The 19029-nt window shown below is 54.8% G+C and overlaps 1 protein-coding gene across 3 annotated transcripts in view; it reads right to left on the bottom strand.

Annotated features, from left to right (window-relative positions):
* The window catches only part of Snph (syntaphilin), a 41893-nt gene that overhangs the window by 7860 nt on the left and 15004 nt on the right, over positions 1-19029 (bottom strand). The window contains exons 3-4 of one of the 3 annotated variants that reach the window (XM_046433748.2): positions 2533-2629; positions 1819-1926 (exon numbers count right to left, since the gene is read on the bottom strand). In XM_046433748.2, coding sequence (XP_046289704.1) covers positions 1819-1926; positions 2533-2582 — 158 coding nt within the window. In that variant the 5' untranslated portion in view covers positions 2583-2629. Of the gene's footprint in view, positions 1-1818; positions 2026-2532; positions 3274-19029 lie in introns of those variants that run through there. The other 2 variants (XM_058575484.1, XM_046433746.2) reach the window with 2 other exon arrangements.

Consider the following 19029-nt stretch of genomic DNA (forward strand, 5'->3'; position numbering starts at 1 on the left):
TAGAGGGAAGAGACTGTGTTAATATTTTTCCATTTTCTTTCATGAGTCTTTTTACATTTAACTCTCTATCTTTGTAAAATACATATATGAATATATAAACAGAGTTGGGTGCGGTGGCACATGCCTGTAATCCTAGTGGCTTGAGAGGCTGAGGGAGGAGGATTGCAAGTTTGAGGCCAGCCTCAGCAATTTAGCAAGGTCCCTAAGCAACTTAGTGAGACCAGAGACCCTGTTTCAAAATTAAAAATTAAAAAAGGGCTGGGGATATGGCTCAGTGGTTGAGCGCCCTTGGCTTCAATCCCTAGTACCCCTCCCCAGCAAAAAATAAGATAAAAGGAAAGGAAAGGAAAACATGCTATGATGCGTGTCTCTCAGCCATTCAGGCCTTTGAAAGCTTGGCTCTAGCAGGAGCCCTGGCTGACCCAAGGGCAGCAATCCTCGTGATGAGCAGGAGGACACTTCTGCAGAACCACAGCTCAGGCTGGGGCTGAGATGACCCTGAGGGCTACGGTTATGAGATGTGTTAGAAAAATCTGTTACTAACGAGAAAATATTGAAGTTGCCAATTATAGACTTTTGCAGACGTAAGCTAACACATCCCCTGATGTCCTCAGGGCTCTGAGGTCTGTTGCAGGCAGGAAACTGGGGGATCCTGCACAGGTCATCTGTCACATGTGTCTTGGTGGAAAATCCTGAGATCTACTGCTTCCACATTTCTGGGCCTCACTGCACACAAATGGCAGCCTCTCTGCTGGAAGGGCCACATGAGTCTTCCCTGGAGAGACTCTGGCCTTGGGAGCTGCAGGCAGGACATCTCCTGGGCTTTTCTTGTCCAGAACCTTTGACTCAGATCAAAGTCCTAATAGCAGCACAATTGGCATGTGGGATGAGTGGCAGGCGTATGGCCCTCAGCTCACTGAAGTTTCTGCCTGTTAGCTCCACTTCACAGACAAGGAAATGGGGACTTGGAGACAGGAAGAGGCCAAATCCCAACTCCCTGCAGGTCCCCACACTCCCCTACCACCCACGGTTAGTTCAGCAGAATGAGGGGCCCTTCCTGATCTTGCTTCCTGGTGTTGAGGACCTGCAGTCCCCCTCTCCCTGCCTGTCCACCTGACCCTGCTCTTCCAGTCTCACGCACCGTGTCCAACACCACAACTCAGCACCTTTATAACACATCTCACTTTCCAAAATTTGGCCACCTCTGCCACTCTCAAAGTGTTCCCTGAGAAGATCAAGCTGGCAGCATGCTGGTGGCGTCCCCATAGGGGTCTTGCCTTCTTCCCAACAGAATCTGGATTTTGTCTGGGGTGGCACTGTGCTGGGGGAAAGTCAAACTCTCTGCACTAACTGGCCTGCAGCTAGAGATAGTCACATGGCCCACTTTTATCCAATGATAAAAGTGTTTCCCAGGGAAAGTGTCTTCTTAGGGTGGGGGGGGGGAAGACAGCAGAGGGGGTCTTGGGTCTTTTCCATCTTTTTTCTTCCTGGGTGGCTGACCTGATGGCTGGTGGTACAAGAGCCATCCTGTGGTGATGAGGACACATGCTGTTCACCAAGGATGGTGGGACAGGAAGGAGGAGGAGCACTTATGCTTTCGGGAGCCGCCTACCTCGGTTCCGTGTTCTGAAAGCATCACCCCGAGGTTACTTAGGACACTGGATTTGCTTTTGTGCAGGTGAGTATTATCATGTCTGTTTTAAAGACAGGACTGAGGTTCAGAGGGGGGCAGTGACCTGCTCAAGGTCGCGCGGCTGTCACATCCTGGAGTCAGGGATGGTCAGAAGCCCTGCTGGGGGCTCCAGGAGGGCCGATTACCTGGGCGTGGGGCTGCTGTCGCTGCCCTTGCAGGAGCCCGAGTTGCTGCTGCTGCTGAGGGAGGAGGTGCCGTAGGCGTCCCGCACGCTCACCGGGGGCGAGGTGCGCCTGGGGGCGGGGAGAAGAGGCAGGTGCTCATTCTGACTGGCGGGCAGCTGCGGACACTGGGCGAACACAGCCAGGCCGCTGCGGCCCAAAGTACTCCCACTTTGGGGTCATCAGGGAGAGAAGCAGGGGGACAAGGGGGAGCACAGACAGGGGTGACAAAACAGACAGCGCAAATCAAGATGGAAGCCAGGAGGCTGGTCCTCGGGGTCCCCGACAAGGAGCGGGTGCGCGGGGCTGTGGACCAAGGGTGGGGCCCCTCTGTGAGTCCTCAACTCCCAGGGTCCCCCAAGCCCAGGGTAGGAGATCTAAGAGGGACTGGAGAAGGGACTGGGGTGAAGACCAACGGAGGCCAGCGGAGGGGGGGGGATTGTGGCCCCCTCCAGAAGCAACGCTGCAAGGCTTGAGCCTCCAGGTAACCTTCATCCCCAGGTCACTGGAGCCCTTGAGCCCTTCCTGGAGGGCTGAGCATTAGCAAGCCCACTTTAAAGACAGGAAAACCCAGATGTGATTTGCTCAAAGAACACTGCAGGTCAATGCAGGCGGGGACAGAGGCCTGCCCTCCTCCCGCCCCCGGAGGCCGAGGTTCTGGGCCAGGGGAAGACTCACCTGCGGGATCCAGCAGAGGCCCGTCTACTCCCTGGCAGGGACATGGCCATTAGGCTGCGGGTCCGGGTGAGGGGCGGGATAGGCGGTATCCCCGGGGCTGAGGAGAGAGGGCGGGTTGGGGGGGCCGCGGGGAGGGCGGGGCCAGGCCATGTCATCCTCTCACTGGGGCCGCTGCCCGGCATGGCTTCTCCTGTCACCACCCTTTGGCAGGACACCCGAGGACTGGGCGAAGCTCTGGCCACAAGTGCCTCTCCCAGTGAGTTCAAGGGGCTGGTGCACAGGTTCCTGCTACGGATCGTCACAGCCCCAGGGGTGGCTGTAAATCATCAGTCCAACCCGGTGTCTCCAGACGAGTGAATGTGCCCAGGGAGGGCAAAGGTCGTGCCCAAGGTGACCGGGGCAGCAGGAGTGGGGCCCCGTCCGCCACACAGTGCTGGGTCCCTGACCCTCAGACCCCGCCTCCCCCGCTCTTCGTCCCCCTCCTCGGCAGAGGCTGCAGTCTGGAGGACCCCCGGGCAGGACCAGGAGCCCCAGGTGAGGCTGGCCTGGTCTCGACGACCATCAGCTTCCCAGTTGGCGCGATGCTCGGGGCTTCCTGTCTACAGGGGAGACAAGACAGACCAACGTACCAACACACGTGTAGAAAGACACACGGACGCGCACAGACACAAGCAGGCCCCATGTCCTGTCATTCCAAGGTGCACCACACACGTCTCCATGAACATGCCCAGCGCCTGCCTGCGACACGGGACACGCCGTGGCCCCCAGCCCCACGCCGCATGCAGGCACCCCCGCAGCCCCCCATGCAACCGCGCATGCTGAGCCTGGCAGAGCCCAGGAGCTTAGGGCATAGGCTGAGCGCAGATGAGGAGGGGGTGGGGACGGAGCAGAACCCCTCTCTGCTTGCTCCCAGCTGTCCTGGTGGGTGGGCCCTGCAGGAAGCGTCCTTGGCTGGAGGGACTCGGGCCCACTGGCTCCTGCTCAGGTGTCCGAGGCTTCTTTCCTGGGCAGGGGCACAGGCTCCAAGGGCAGCCGGTGGGGCTTTAGGGAAGGGGAAGCTCCATGCCAGCGAGGCCGTGGCCAGGTGGGGAGGAGGGCCGTGTGGGCATCAGCTGGACCCCTAGACTGCCACGCAGAGGGACCCGGCTCTCTGCAGCCAAATGCTAATTCCAAGCCAGCTCCAGAGGCAGCCCTCTACTTTCCAAGCGGGGACTGAGGAGACTTGGCTGGGGTCCTCGTGCTGTGGACCTCCTCGTGCAGGGAGAGCAGCTTCGAGCCCACTCCACGCCAGACCCCGTGCCACACATTACGTACATTACGCCATCGACTCCTCCCAACAACCCTATGGGGAAGTGCTGTGATTAGTCCCCTGTCACCAATGAGGAACCAGCCCCCAGGAGGGAAGGGAGTGTCCAGGTCACCCCTGGGTAGCAGCCCAACATCAGGCACTAAGGACTGGGTCTCAAACCTCAGGGTCCCTGGGCCAGAGACTATCCCTTCCCACAGCAGGGCCTCCCAGCCAGTGGAGGGGCTGCCTCCTTGGTGGACAAAGATGGCCTGTTCCCCTGGAGGCCTGGACACAGCCAGCATTGTCTGCTTGAAGGTGTCGGGTGCTGGGCTGCAGGAGCCGCAGACACCACACCTGTCACCTGAGCTGCTCACCCAGCCGTGCCCCGCCCCCCAGGCAGGGCCTCCAGGAGCCACAGGGCAGCCCCCCAGCAGGAGCTCCGGGCAGGTGTGGGGCAGGCCAGCAGTGCCCCCAGTGCTGGTGTGGACAGCTCACTGTCTCCTGGGCACCAGGAGCAGCTGGGGGTGGCACGGGCAGTGGCTAGTGGTCTTTCCTCCTGGATGGGCAACAGCCCAAAGATCACGTGTCATCCACTGAATCCCTCTGTGGCCAGGTGGCCCTGCTGAGGGCTTCCTTGCATCCTGCCCCCTTACTTCCCACAGTGTCCCTTGAGGCAGGCTGTGCGTGTGCGTGTGTGTGTGTGTGTGTGTGTGGTGCTGGGGATCGAACGCAGGGCCTTGGGCACGCGAGGCAAGGGCTCTACCAGCTGAGCTCTATCCCCAGCCGGCTTCACTGTGGGTCTTCTGGGCTCTGGCCTCCAGTTCACACCAGGCTGGTTCTGCAGGCCATTCTCTGTCATCGCCCCTCCCCCTGGCTTTTGGGAGGAGGCGACAGGAGGCTGAGCCTCCAGGAAGACGCCCAGCACCCGCGGGACTCCCAGCCCAGCACAGGGCTCTCTCCTCCCTGCCAGCTCAGGCGAGAGTCGCTCAAGAGCCAGGAAAGTCCAGGTAGAGTTCCAGGGCCACGTCCTGAGAGGCAGGCAAGATGCCACGTTGGCTCGGAGCTGCGTGTGGCCTTGGTACAATGAAGGCCTTGTCCCCACTTGTCCCTGCTGATACCTTGCCAGGCAGTCCCTTGCCTCCTCCTCCTGCGCCCCCTCTTCCTTCCTCCCTCCACAGGGCCGGCATTGGTACCTGGATGCCGCGGACAGTCTCCTGGGAGGCAGAGCCAGCCATTCATTCGGGATGGAGGTGGAAGTGGCACTTCCCCTACTGGGACAGGACCTGACAGGCAGCGTCCCTTGTGGGCAGGCAGAAGCCACCCAGGCTCAAAGGGAGCCACCTCTCCAAGTTCTGCTCTGATGCCTCAGTATGTGCCCTGGGCCTTCTCAGGTCCTCCTCCCTCCAAGGCCCCAGAGAGGAGGCAAGTTGTCATGGCATTTGTCACCATGCCACCAGCTCAGCCTGGAGTCCCACAGGCCTGTCCCCAGGCAGCCAGAGGCTGCCATTTGCAATGGAAGTGGCCTGGCTGGTAAGCGCATCCTTTGAACCCTAAGGGAGCAGCCCCTCGGTGCTCCTGGCTCCCTCCATTTCCCATCCTGTGGGCACCATGGCAACCCTGCTGCGCCCACCCCTGAGACGGGTCCCCCACAAGCCCAGGTTTCCTGGGGCCTGCAACGAGGGTCCAGCAGATCTGGGCTCGAATCCCAGCTGCAGGCCTCGGGCAGCTCAGGCCACTCCTCAGAGCCTCGGGACCATTTGTACATGGGACAGTGACGAAATGTACCTCTGTGGTTACTGTGAGAGCCGACCTGAGCCCCCCACACGTGCAACATGAAACCACACGTATGTGGGGCTAGGTCAGTGTGCATCACACAACACACACACACACTCACACTCACACTCACACACAACACACAACACACGTACACACACAACACACACACATACACACACTCACACAACACACACTCACACACTCACACATACACAACACACACACACTCACACATACACTCACACACACAAACACATTCACACACAATACACACACTCACACACACATACACAAATTCACATATGCACACACATATACACACACACTCACATACACACACAACACATACACTCTTACATATACACACCCACACACACTCATACACACAACACACACACAATACACACTCACACACATACACACATCACACACTCTCACATATACACACACACTCAACACACACATACGCTCACATATACGCACACAATACACACAACACACACATACAACATACATACATAATACACTCTCTCATATATATAAACACACACATATACACACACAACACACACAAAATACACACACATAATATACACTCACACACATAATATATACTCACACACACAATACACATACAATAAACACACTCACACAATACACACTCACATATACACACACAATTCACACACTCTCACATACACATAGTCTCACATATGCACACACATACTCACACACACAAACTCTCACATATACACAACACACACATACACAACACACATACTCTTACATATACACACACCCACAATACACACACGCACAGACACTCTGACACACACACAATACACACACTCACACACATTCACACAGTCTCACATATACACACACTCAACACACACACATACTCCCACATATACACACACACAATACACACAACACACACATACACAATACACACAACATACACACATAATACACTCTCACATATACATACAAAACACACAACACAAACATAATACACACACGTACACTCACAAAATACACACACATAATATACACTCACACACACAATACACACACACTCTCACACACAATACACATATTTAATAAACACACATAAACACACTCACATACACAATACACATATACACACTCACAAATACACACAATACACACAATAAACACTCATACACAATACACACTCACACAACACTCTCATACACACAATTCACACACACACATACACACACACACTCACACACATATACACACTCACACACACACTCACACACACACATTCACACTCTCTCACACACAGCCAGTAATCTGAAAGCAATTGCAATGTGATATGAGATTCAAAACAGAAGCACATTCTAGGCACATTGGTGGCCTCAGGAAGGTCAGGAAAAGCTTGTCCCAACCAAATATCTGCGCTGGACCTTGGAGGATGAATAGCAGATGGCCAGGGGAGGGAGCGGCAGTCTGGCCAGAGGCAGCAAATAATTCAACAGCAGGGCAGAGGTGAAGGCCAGCAGTGGGGCAGGTGGCCAGCCAGGTGGGCTGTGGGCACAGATGGGAGCTGGGGCGGCCGGGAGCCTGCAGGTGCTTTCAAAGGAGGGGGTGAGGCACAATCAGATTTGCACTTGAGAAACCTCCTGGGTTGGGGGTCCTGTGGCGTGAGCTGGGACAGGGAGAGATTAGAGGGCGGGCGACCAGTTGGGGGTGACTAAAAACTCCCAGGGAGAAATGGAGAGGGCCCGATGGGGGCAGTGGCAGGATGAGGGTGACAAGGACCTGCTCTTGGAACTCATTGGAGGTCGTGGTTAAATAAAAATCAAGGCACAACTCTGGATCCTGAAGTTCAAGGCCCTCCCATTCACACTGGTCCCAAGTCTTTCTCCCTCTCCCTCTGGTGACTCCTGGGGGGCCCTGCTGGTCCCGGCCACCCCCACACCCTGTGATGGCCAGCCAGGGGGACCCTCCCCCACCCAGCCCTGGCCTAGGCACAGGACCTGTGTGCGCAGGTGCCGTCCGCAGCCCTTCCCAGGGGCCTCTCCCTGACTTCCTCCTGACCATGTCGACTGCCTAGGGCTGGGACTCAGGGAGCAGCCCCCGGGGATTTCACAGGAACAAACAATCAACACACATGCACATCGGTCACACAGTGGATGAAACACGCAGGCTGGACCCAGGAGCTGGACTAAATGGTCTCTGAGGTGCTTCTGGATCTAACGACCTGCTCCAGTGCTGTCCAGTGACAGATGCTGCCCCCTCTTCAACCGCTGGGACTCCTGGGTCTCAGCTTCCACATCTGTAAAACTCGGAAGCTGCACCCCGACCCCGACAGGCACCATGGCATTTTCCTGGAGGAGGGCACAGACCAGGGTGACCTCAGATTCCAGCCAAGCAAAGTCCCTGCGTGGACCTTCAGTGATCTCTTTTCTGAAGCATGAGCCATCAGTATAGAAGAGCAACCCTAAAACCGCAGCCCTGAAATCCCAGGGAACGGAACCGTCTGCCTGGTGACTTGAACCACAGATGGCTGGAAAGCAGAGCACCACCACCTGGGGACAGACCCTGGGGGCTCCTCCCTGCCGCCTGGGCAGAGCGGGTGCTCCTAGAGTGCCTTGCAGAGGGGGCAGGAAGGCGGGCTGAACACACGCCCACAGCTGCTGCTCCATCTCCGAGAGCTGGTGACACCAGGCGACTCGCGGCTGAGCTGCGCAGACCCTCCACTGGCCTCGTGGCCACACCAGCCACTGCCCTGCTCCTGCGCACCATCAGCAGAAGCTGACCATCCTTCAGGATTTGGGAATCGAGGCACACACAAGTCACCTCAGGGCTGCAGCCACAGAGGACGCCACCCTGCCCCTGTCCTGGGGTTGCCACTGGGAGAAGGTTGCCCACTGGCAACCCCAGGACAGGGGCAGGGTGGACCCACAACTTGGCCAAAGGCTGAAGTGTTCCCAGGGCAACAGGATGGGCTGGAGGGCTGAGGCCACCGACCCCGGACATCTCCACTTGTCAGACTCTGACTTCTGGGCGCTGGGCTAGGTCTGCAAGCCACGGAGGGGACCTGGCTTAGGGACTCCCAGAGGGGTGCTCAGGATTCAAGAGCTCCCTCCCGTACCCCTTCTGCACATGGGGGGTCTGAAGTAAGATTACCTTTTAAAAGGGTTTGGGGCTGGGGGTGCAGCTCAGTGGCGGAGCGCGTGCCCAGCACGCCAATCAGTGCGGAGCCAGGGGAGGGGCTGCCAGGTAGAGATGTACCCACCCTGTTTATCACAACGAGGTGTGACTTCACACCCACCAGGGTGGCTGGACAGTGAAACACGAAGTGGGGAAGGAGCTGGGGGAGCCTGGCAGCTCCCCAATAGTCAGACACAGAATCACCACGTGAACTAGCGGTTCTGCCAGGTGTGTTCCCCAGAGAATGGAGAACAGGTGTTCAAACAGAAACCTGCCAGGCGCGTTCACCGCAGCAGCATCACAATGGCCAAGAGGTTGACACAATCTAACGTCAATTGATTTTTTTTTTTCTTTTGCAGGGCTGGGGATCGAACTCAGGTCCTCCCGCAGGCCCAGCAAGCAATCCATCACTGAGCCAGAGACTGCCCAGGGTCCATCAATAGGCGGGTGGATGGACACAATGAGACAGGTGTTACCACAAAATACTACATAGCCCCCAAAAAGAATGAGGGGTTCGCATGTGCTGCGACTTAGAGGCACCTCGAGAACATCATGCTGAATGAAAGAAGCCAGACACGAAAGACCGTGTGTTGGGGCTGGGGCTGGGACTCAGGGGCAGAGCGCTCGCCTCGCACAGGTGAGGCCCTGGGCTCCATCCTCAGTACACATAAAAATAAATAAACACGACTACAACTACTCCATCTACAACTAAAAAATATTTTTTTTAAAAAAATACCACGTATTGTATGATTTCATTTACACAAAATACCCAGCAGAGTCAAACCCTGGAGACAGGTTGGCAGAGACTAGCGAGGGAAAGGAGGAATAGAGAACAACTACAAGAATTTCTTTCTGGGATGATGAAAATGTGTTTTTGATTAGATTAAGGGACTGGCTGGGCAATTTTGTGAATGTCCTACAAACCCCTGAATCGTACACGTTAAAAGGGTAACTTTTATCCCTGTGTGAATTTGAACTCAGTAAAAATTTTGCAGCTTTATAAAAATCCACAAAATACGTATTTATTTAGGTACTGGGAATTGAACCCAGGGCGCTTAACCACTGAGCCCCATCCCCAGCCCTTTTTAAAAAAAAAAAATATTTATTTTTTAGTTTTAGGTGGACACAATATCTTTATTTTCTTTTATGTGGTGCTGAGGATTGAACCCAGTGCCTCACGCATGCCAGGCGAGCATGCTACCACTTGAGCCACATCCCAAGCCCCCCAGCCCTTTTTTATATTTTATTTAGAGACAGGGTCTCACTGAGTTGCTTAGGGCCTCCCTAACTTGCTGACGCTGGCTTTGAACTCACGATTCTCCTGCCTCAGCCTCCAGAGCCGCTGGGCTTGCAGGCGTGTGCCCCTGTGCCTAGCACGATACGTATTTTAAAAGCACAAGGGCCAGGGATGGCCCGAGATGGGAGGGAGTGCCCAGAGCTCTTGGCAGGTGTGCAGCAGGGGAACACAGGCTGCGCCTCCCCCACCCGCCTGCAGGCAGTGGGCCCAGAAGCCGCCTGGTCTCCTGGCCCTGGGTCAGCCCTGGGCAGTGCTTCCTGAGCTCCCTGCAGAGGGAGGTCAGGTGGAGACTATTGGCTCTGACACCTGGGAAACCTGAACCCGCAGGGGAGGGGGAAGTCCCAAGGTGGCCACTTGGACTTCGGATAGTGGGCGTTTTGCATTTCCACTGCATCAGGAAGCCCTCGTCAGACAATGGATGCGTGATGCTGCATAAAAGAAATAAGTGACCTTCCCAAGCCACGTGGAGGTGAGGGAGAATGTCCCCAGGTGCCTCCATAAATGCAGCACTCACCAGGATGAGAGGGAAGTGTAGGACAGAGCTGGTTTAAAAGAGATTCCTCTGAACCAGAGTAAATCTCTGTTCTTTTTTTTTTTTTTTAGAATTTTAATATTTATTTTTTAGTTTTCGGTGGACACAACATCTTTGTTTGTATGTGGTGCTGAGGATCGAACCCGGGCCACACGCATGCCAGGCGAGCGCGCTACCCCTTGAGCCACATCCCCAGCCCGAATCCGTGTTCTTTTTTTTTTTTTTTACCGTCACCTGACAGGGCCATCTCAGAGGTGAGCAGAAACCCAGACCCTCTTTATGCACACTACTGGTCTCCTGTGGAAGAAGTCGTCGTGGGAAAAGATGGCTTGTCTCTGTGTTTTGTACAAGCGTGTGAAGGTGACATGGCATAGTCTATGTGGAAGTGCTTTCTATGCCTCAAGAGGCCTATGGTGACATTCTACATTCGACAAAAGTAGGGCTCCTAGATCCTAAGTCAATGGTTCTGTTTTCACCAGACTGTGTTCGAAAAGCTAACATTTGGAGATGCGTTTGTGGTAAAACATGGACTGATAAAGACGTATCTGATTAGCATCCACAGTTCCTTACTCCAAAAATCATATGGCTAAGTTGCAGTATCACCCCATGGAATGTTAAGTCGTATGATACTTTCCCAAGTACTAAGAAATTGCACTTGGGTAACTGTGTTCTGTGATGCCACGCCAATTACTTCATGATGTGAATAATGTGTTTTCTCCTGAGCTTTCTTAAAAAAGTGTAGTAGTATGTTTGTTTAACTTCTGGTTTCACAGCCTTCCGTGTTTTTTTTTTTTTTAATTTTTTATTGTTGGTTGTTCAAAACATTACAAATTTCTTGATATATCATATTTCACACTTTGATTCAAGTGGGTTATGAGCTCCCATTTTTACCCCATATACAGATTGCAGAATTACATCAGTTACACATCCATTGATTTACATATTGCCATACTAGTGTCTGTTGTGTTCTGCTGCCTTTCCTATCCTCTACTATCCCCCCTCCCCTCCCCTCCCCTCCCCTCCCCTCTTCTCTCTCTACCCCCTCTACTGTCATTCATTTCTCCCCCTTGTATTATTTTTCCCTTTCCCCTCACTTCCTCTTGTATGTACTTTTGTATAACCCGGAGGGTCTCCTTCCATTTCCATGCAATTTCCCTTCTCTCTCCCTTTCCCTCCCACCTCTCCATTAAACAGGGATGAGAGGTGGGAGCAAATCTGTGTTCTTAAGAACCATCTTGTAGGCAAAGGATAGCCCCTGCAGGACCACCCTGTTCTGGCCTCTCCCAGCCCGACTCTCTAGGATCCAACTAAAGTAGCAAACAGAGGGCCACGGCGGGCCAGGGGCTTGACTCTGGTGGAGTACTTGCTCAGCACGTGGGAGGCCCAGAGTTCAATCCCCAGCAGCACCAGAAACAAAGAGAATAATGGAAGGATGGGGCAGTTCTGTGAAATCAGAAGACTGGTCATTTCCTGCTGTTACTACCACTTCCTCTTTTTTGGGGGGTGGGCGGGGATTGGGGATTGAACTCAGGGGCACTCAACCACGGAGCCACATCCCCAGCCCTATTTTGTATTTTATTTAGAGACAGGGTCTCACTGAGTTGCTTAGTGCCTCACGTTGCTGAGGCTGGCTTTGAACTCGCCATCCTCCTGCCTCAGCCTCCTGAGCCGCTGGGATGACAGGTGTGCTCCCCTGCGCCCAGTTACCACTATGTCTTGAAGGAGATCTTTTTTTTTTCTCTTCAGAGATTCGCCGGCATATACCCTCAGGAAGTCAGAGCACACCCAGGAGTGCTTCTGAAGTTATGGGCACCGGCCTCCAGGCCAGCCTCCCCCAGGATGGGTCTCCAGGGCAACGTGGGCCAGGCCTCCCATTTGGGAAGGGAGCCGCAGGTACCTCCTGACTCCCATCCCTCCTCCATCCCAGCTGCACCATCATGGACGCTCAGGGAAAGGTGGGGGGACAGAGGGGCCACGGAGCCAGTCCCAGCTTGGTGGCTACCTGGCAAGAGGCTCCGAGCAGATGGAGGCCGTCAGCAACCTTGGCCGCCGCGGAGGCCTCCCTGGGCTTCCTGACTGATAGAGCTGTCAAGCCTCAGCCGGCTCCTCTCTCTGCCCCTCCTTCCAAGTCTCCAGCCTAACAGTGTCATGGGAAGGGGCAGACGGTGGCACTTCTATCCCTGAGGAGTCTCCCCTTTTTCATCTCTTGGACTTGGTTCTTAGGATCCTTGAGTCGGTGTCCCCGGTATTGACCCCAAATACCAACAGGGCTAACAGACTCTCAGAATTCAGGCATGGATTGTGGGCGGAGCCTGTCAAAAGCCCATCATTTTACATAGAGAGAAACTGAAGCCCAGAGAGAGTCTGTGAGCCCCTGGGACTGCCCTGCAGAGAGGGAGCACAGCCTAGGCTGGGAGCTGACGCCGGTGACAAGCCTCCACCTGTCACCCCCACTAAACTCAGGCAACGGTTCCATCAAATAAGACACAGGGTAGCTTTCCAGTTAAAGAAGTCTTGGAAGGAAAGCCCAGGGGTAAGAAAGAAAAAGTTCGGTCAACTTTGAAGCAACTCACAAATGACATACAGTAAACTGTGCATCGAAATTAAAGCCCAGGGAAGGAGGGAAGATTACAGCCAGAATGCAGGTACAGACATGGTGGCAGTAATGGGGTTCAGATTTCATTCTGAGCTTCCTGGCCACTTGGGTGAAAAGGGAAATGGTGCTCCGTCTTGTTCTCATGGTTAGGAGAAAGCAGGAAGCAGACTAATTTTTGGGGAGAAATAAGGATATCCCAAACCAAATGTCAAAAGAAATAATTTTGCATGGGATTTGCTGCAGGAGCCTGTGAGGAGGGTGGTATAATTTGGGTATGAGGTATCCCCCACTCCCAACATCCTGTGTTAAGGCGGGAGTGTTGGGAGGTGAAATGACTGGACCACGAGTGCTATAAGGAGCCTCCTCAGTCCACCCTAGTGAGAATGCACCGGTGGTCACTGTGGACGTGCGGGGCATGGCTTGGGAGGTGGGGCACTGGTGGTGAGCCTGGAAGGGTGCGTGTCTCCTGCAGCCCCCTCTCCATTTCCCTCCTCGGCCCCCAGCCGGCAGGTCCTGAGGCGCTCTCCCCCCCACACCCCTCTGCCGTCAGGAGCTGCCTCCCTTGGGCCCAGAGCTCCCCTCTGGAGCCTGAGCCAAAGCCCTTCCTCCTCTAGGTTGTGGCTGCGGGTATTGTGGCCACAGTGTCGTGGAGCGGACCAGCACCAAGGTCCTAAGGCCAGAAGACGGTGCCTCAGAGCGACCAAGTTCCCCACTATGCAGAGCTTCGTCACAGGGTCGAGGCACCCGTGGGTCACGAGGACCACAGGGCTAAAGGGCTGTGGAGAGGCCATCAGATCTGCCGGGGCCATGTCCCCATCCCAGATGGGGGACCACAGACCCCCCCACCTCCCCGAGCATCCACGACTCTATCCAACTGCCACATTTACTTAGCAGAAACCCACAGCGTGGACAGGAGACCAACTCTGCGAGGCGGCCGCTCAGCTCCTCCCGGCCACGGGCACGGGCACCCAGGCCACTGGAAGCCGAGTCGCAGCCACCTTCCCGCAGCCCCCGGGGGCTAAGCACAGAACGGCCCCCATCAGCCCCTCAGCTCTCTCCCCATAGCTGCCAGCCGCCCGCCGCCCTTGGCCTCGGGTCCCCGGCCAGCCATGCTGGATTCCGCCACCTTCCAGGAGGTCCAGAGCCGCCGCGAGGCCCCGTGGCTCCCAGTTCCTGGAGAAGGGAGGGTGACCATGAGATGCCCTCCTGCCCCTTGACTCAGCCCGAGTCGGCTTTTCAAGATGATTTAGGAGGGAGGTTCCACCAACCTGTTAAAGACCCTGTCCCAACGATTCTCCCCCTGCCCAGGGTAGAACTGACCGGGTAGAGGACCCAAAGGCTCCGGAGTCAATTACGCCAGGATTTGGATTCCAAACTCCCACAATCACATATTGACGAGGCTGGACGTGCTACTCTACTTCTGGAGGCCTCGGTCTCCTTATCTGTAGAGTGGGGCTAATCACGGTCTCCAGCACAAGATGGCCCTGAGGAGCAATGACGCGGTAAGAGCCTGGTAGGTACTGGCATTGGGAGAGCCCTCCAGGCGGTTATTTATTAGCTAAGTCTATTATTATTCTAATGGACTCCACATATTATATCTTTATCCTGACCCCAAATCTTTTTTTTTTTTTTCCATACCGGGGATTGAACCCAAGGGCGCTTAACCACCAAGCCACATCCCCAGCCCTTTTCAAAAATGATTAATTTTGAGACAGGGTCTCACTTAGTTGCTGAGGCTGGCCTTGGACTTGCCATCCTTCTGCCTCAGCCTCCCGAGTTCCTGGGATTACAGGGGTGCACTACCACCGCTGGCCCTACCCCAAATCTTAATCTGAAATATTGTAATAGTTTGTATTTTAGAGATTCCTAACTGGTGTCATTTTTTATATCTTCTTAGTTCTACTGGCAAAAAAAAAAAGAGAGAGAGAGACAAGTCATAGGCCAAGAGCTGTCTACCAAACCACAGAATTTCAGGACTCTGCCATTTTGGTCAAACAGAGCGTGTTGAAGTTAAATGTCCAAAATGCAGATTTCTGCTTTTTCCTTCAAAAAATGTGGTTTTCTGTAGCTTTCCTTGTTTCTGTTCATAGCGACGCAGTTGTTCCAGGTGATCAGGTCAACACTCAGGTGCATCAGAGGAAACCACCAGCTTTCTCCCCCTTACAGTGTCGCCAGAATCCGACTCTAGCCAGCGACTGCGGTCTCCTCTCCCTAGTCCAAGCCACCACCATCCCTCCCCTGGACGCAGCAGTCCCCTAAACCCCTGCATCTCTACGCTGTAGCTGGAGAGGTCCTTTCAGAACGCAGATCAGACTAGATCCTGCTCTCCTCAGAACACCTCCAGCAGAGCCCATGTGATGCAGAAGCCGAGCTCTTACCCTGGCAGATGTTAGGTACCGCACACCCTTCCCTCCCGCCCTGCCCTCCCGCCCTCATCTACTGCCTCCTGGTTCCCTGGGCCCTAGTCACCCGGACTCCGTGCCTACTCCTGACCTCAGGACCTTCCCACATGCCGTCCCTTCTGCCTGGAATGCTCTGCTCCCAGACTGCTACCTGCTGTAATGTCACCCACCTGAGGTCTTTGCTCCTAAGGCACCTTCTCCATGACCCCCACCAGGTCTCCCCTTTTAAAATACAATCCCCCACCCCCAGCACACCCTCTTTCTACCCACACTTTATTTCCCCCCCCCCCGTGATGCTTAGCAATGTCTAGTATATTGATGTGCTTATTTTGTTTACTGTCTTTAGAATTTAAGGAAGACAAGGATATATAAGGAAGCCACAGATACGTGCCCATTTGGACCTTTTTGTGGGGAGGGTACTGGGGATTGAACTCAGGGGCACTCTACCACTGAGTCACATCCCCAGCCCTATTTTTTATTTTATTTTGAAATAGGGTCTCACTGAGTTGCTTAGCACCTCGCTGAGTTGCTGAGGCTGGCTTTGAACTCACGACCCTCCTGCCTCAGGTTCCCAAGCCTCTGGGAGGACAGGTGTGATCCACTGTGTCCAGTCCATTTTGATCTTTATTTAGTCTCCAGTCCCCAGGCTAGTCCCCAGGACACTGAAGACACTCAGTACATATTTGCCAAATAAGTAGGTCTGCACACACTTGGGTGGATGTCACCACCCAAGAAAGTATGGGCTTCTGAGCAAGTCAGCAGCAGGGCAGAAGTTCCGCAGTGCTTCATTTATATGATGACAGTCCTTTCCACGCAGCCCTCTTTAGTGGGCTTGTCTCTGTGCGAGGTCATGAGGGGGAAGGGTCTCCTCCACCTCTGAGTCCTCAGGGACCAGCAGAGACTGGAACACAGCACAGCCACTGGGTCTTAGGGGGAAGAACCAAAGCCACGCGGTGTTTTGCCGTTGTCATCTGCAGCACCGGGGACGGAACCCAGGTCTTATGCATGCGAGGCAGGACATGACTCAGGGGACCTGTCCCTGAGCTCTGTCACTGAGCTCCATTCCCACTTCTTTTTACTTTTTAAACATCAAGGCAGGGTCTCACTTTGTGGTCCTGGCTGCCCTTGGACTTGCAATCTTCCATGTGTCCGCACCCCCTGGGCGCAGGCGCACCCCGCTGCATTCTCTCCATTCGCCCTGGCACAGGCTGGGGAAGGTCTGGAACTTGGAGTGGATCCCTCCTGCCCCCCAGAGCACCTCTGCACACTCAGGAAATCCAGTTAGTTGTGTCAACAACTCCCAATCCTGACCGCAGCTCTCAGAGAATGAGCCGAGAGAGTCACACCCAGCGGAGCCGTCCTTCAGGAGTCTCCGTGATGAATTCACCTGCTTGTTTAGATTTTATCTGAAACCCCCAAATCAATACTCAAGTCCCTCGCAGTCCACAGTCTCTCGCAGACAGGGGAGGTCCAGCGAGGCGACCTTGTTCCCGCTTTCTTCCTGTCCACGAGACGAGGCCCCAGCACAGGGCAGAGGTGCTCCTGGGTTTCCATGCCTAGGATGACTGAGGGTCTCCCCGAGAAAATGCCTGGATGGGGTGAGCCTCCTCCAGGCCTGGTTGCCTAGTTGTTCACGTGCGTGAAGCCACGTGGAGCAGGAAGGTGCTTCTAAACAAGCACCTGGACAGCAAGGCTCTGCGTCCAGGCAGATGGCCCGACCCGAGACTCACAGGTCCCAGACCCTGTGTTTCCCCTCCCAGCTCAATCGTCTGCACAACTTGATAGAATATAACTACCGCACATGAGGATCAACCTCCAGCATGGAGGTTCCCTCCGAGGCCGGAAGTGACGAAGATGCAGCAGTTCAGGTGATGGCCAGGAGCCGTGGTGCAGGCCTGGAATCCCAGCGGCTTGGGAGGCTGAGGCAGGAGGCTGAGGCCAAGTTCAAAGCCAGCCTCAGCAAAAGCAAGTTGCTAAGCAACTCAGTGAGACCCTGTTTGTAAATAAAATACAAAATAGGGCTGGGGATGCGGCTCAGTGGTCAAGTGCCCCTGACTTCAATCCTGGGTACAAAAAAAAAAAAAAAAATCAAAACCAAAAGAAAGAGAAGTTCAGGTGACAGAGTCACACCCCTGTATTGCCAGCAGTGGGTGCCAGCCTGTGTCATTCTCGAAGCTGATTTCTTTAAAGGCACACTGTTGTGACCCAAGTGCAGTGTGCAGCCCATGACAAGCCCTGGTCCATGGAGCGTGTTCCAGCTGGCAGGACTTGCAGCAGGCGGCAGGAAGCCTTTGGAGACCATGCACTTGGCAAAAGCAACCATGAAGGCTAAGCAAAGCCCCGCTCTGGGCTGGCCTCCCCCCGTCCTCCCAGCTCCCACAGGCCAGGGCCTTGGTCTGCTCTGCCCTGGCTGCAGCAGAGTCAAAGTCAGAGCTGCTCCGAGGCAGGCGACCATGGTGCCCCAAACTGGCAGCCCATAGGCTGCACCAAGCCTGCAGAGGGCCTTCCTTTCACCTGCGTGTGTATGGATGTTAATTTGAGTCAGCCTTTATAATTTTAAATCCAGATTTATTTTCTGAGTGGGGGAGAGGACTGGGAGTTGAACCCAGGGGCACTTCACCCCAGTCCTTCATATTTTAAAACAGGGTCTTGCTAAATTGCCGAAGCTGGCCTCCAACTTGCGATCCTCCTGCCTCAGTCTCCCCAGTTGCTGGGATTACAGGCGGGTGCCACTGCGTCCAGCTCAGATGTTTTTAATCCAGATTTCTGGTTTGTCTTGAACCAAGGATCTTGCAGCTCTGTGCCCACATTTCTGCACAGCAATGACTGTCCAGGGCTCAGAAGTGGCTCCCTTTTGGCAGAATTCTTACCTCAGATCTTGCTCTTAACCTGACCTGCTTTGTTTGTTAGCTGCCTGGCCCTGGGGTTTGGCACATCTCATGGAGCCTAGACCCACTGAAGGCGCAGGACCTGGGGTGGGGGTGGGGAGGGGCGGCGCTTGCCCAAGGTGCCAAGTCAATTGGTGGCAGAGCTGAGCTCAACCTGCGGCTTGCTGCTCTGAATCCAGGGTAGTGTGATGCACAGGGGTGCCAGGAGCCCAGCCCTGAAACAAATGCTCTTTGGCTTGGTTCCCAGCCGGTGAGAAGAATGGGGGGCTCGGGCTAGTGGAGAGTCCTGGCAGGAAGAGGCTGCTGGGCTGGAGAGGCAGAGCACCCCACTCCCACTACAGCCAGCAAAGAGCGCTCTTCCTCCAGCTGCTGCCAAACACTGACTTCCTCTCTATGAAATGCACCAGGTGAACGGCTCAGCCCCTCCCCTGCCCTGTTGACACAGTGCTCTCAATTGTCCCTTTCACCTGTCCTTTCCCCTGAGCAACCAGAGAGTCACAGTCACAGGGATCCAGCACACCACAGACAGCAG

Source organism: Marmota monax, unplaced genomic scaffold (assembly GCF_021218885.2).
Source record: "Marmota monax isolate L192 unplaced genomic scaffold, Marmota_monax_Labrador192_F-V1.1 WCK01_AAM20220418_F8-fsc00014, whole genome shotgun sequence".
NCBI classification, from domain to species: domain Eukaryota; kingdom Metazoa; phylum Chordata; class Mammalia; order Rodentia; family Sciuridae; genus Marmota; species Marmota monax.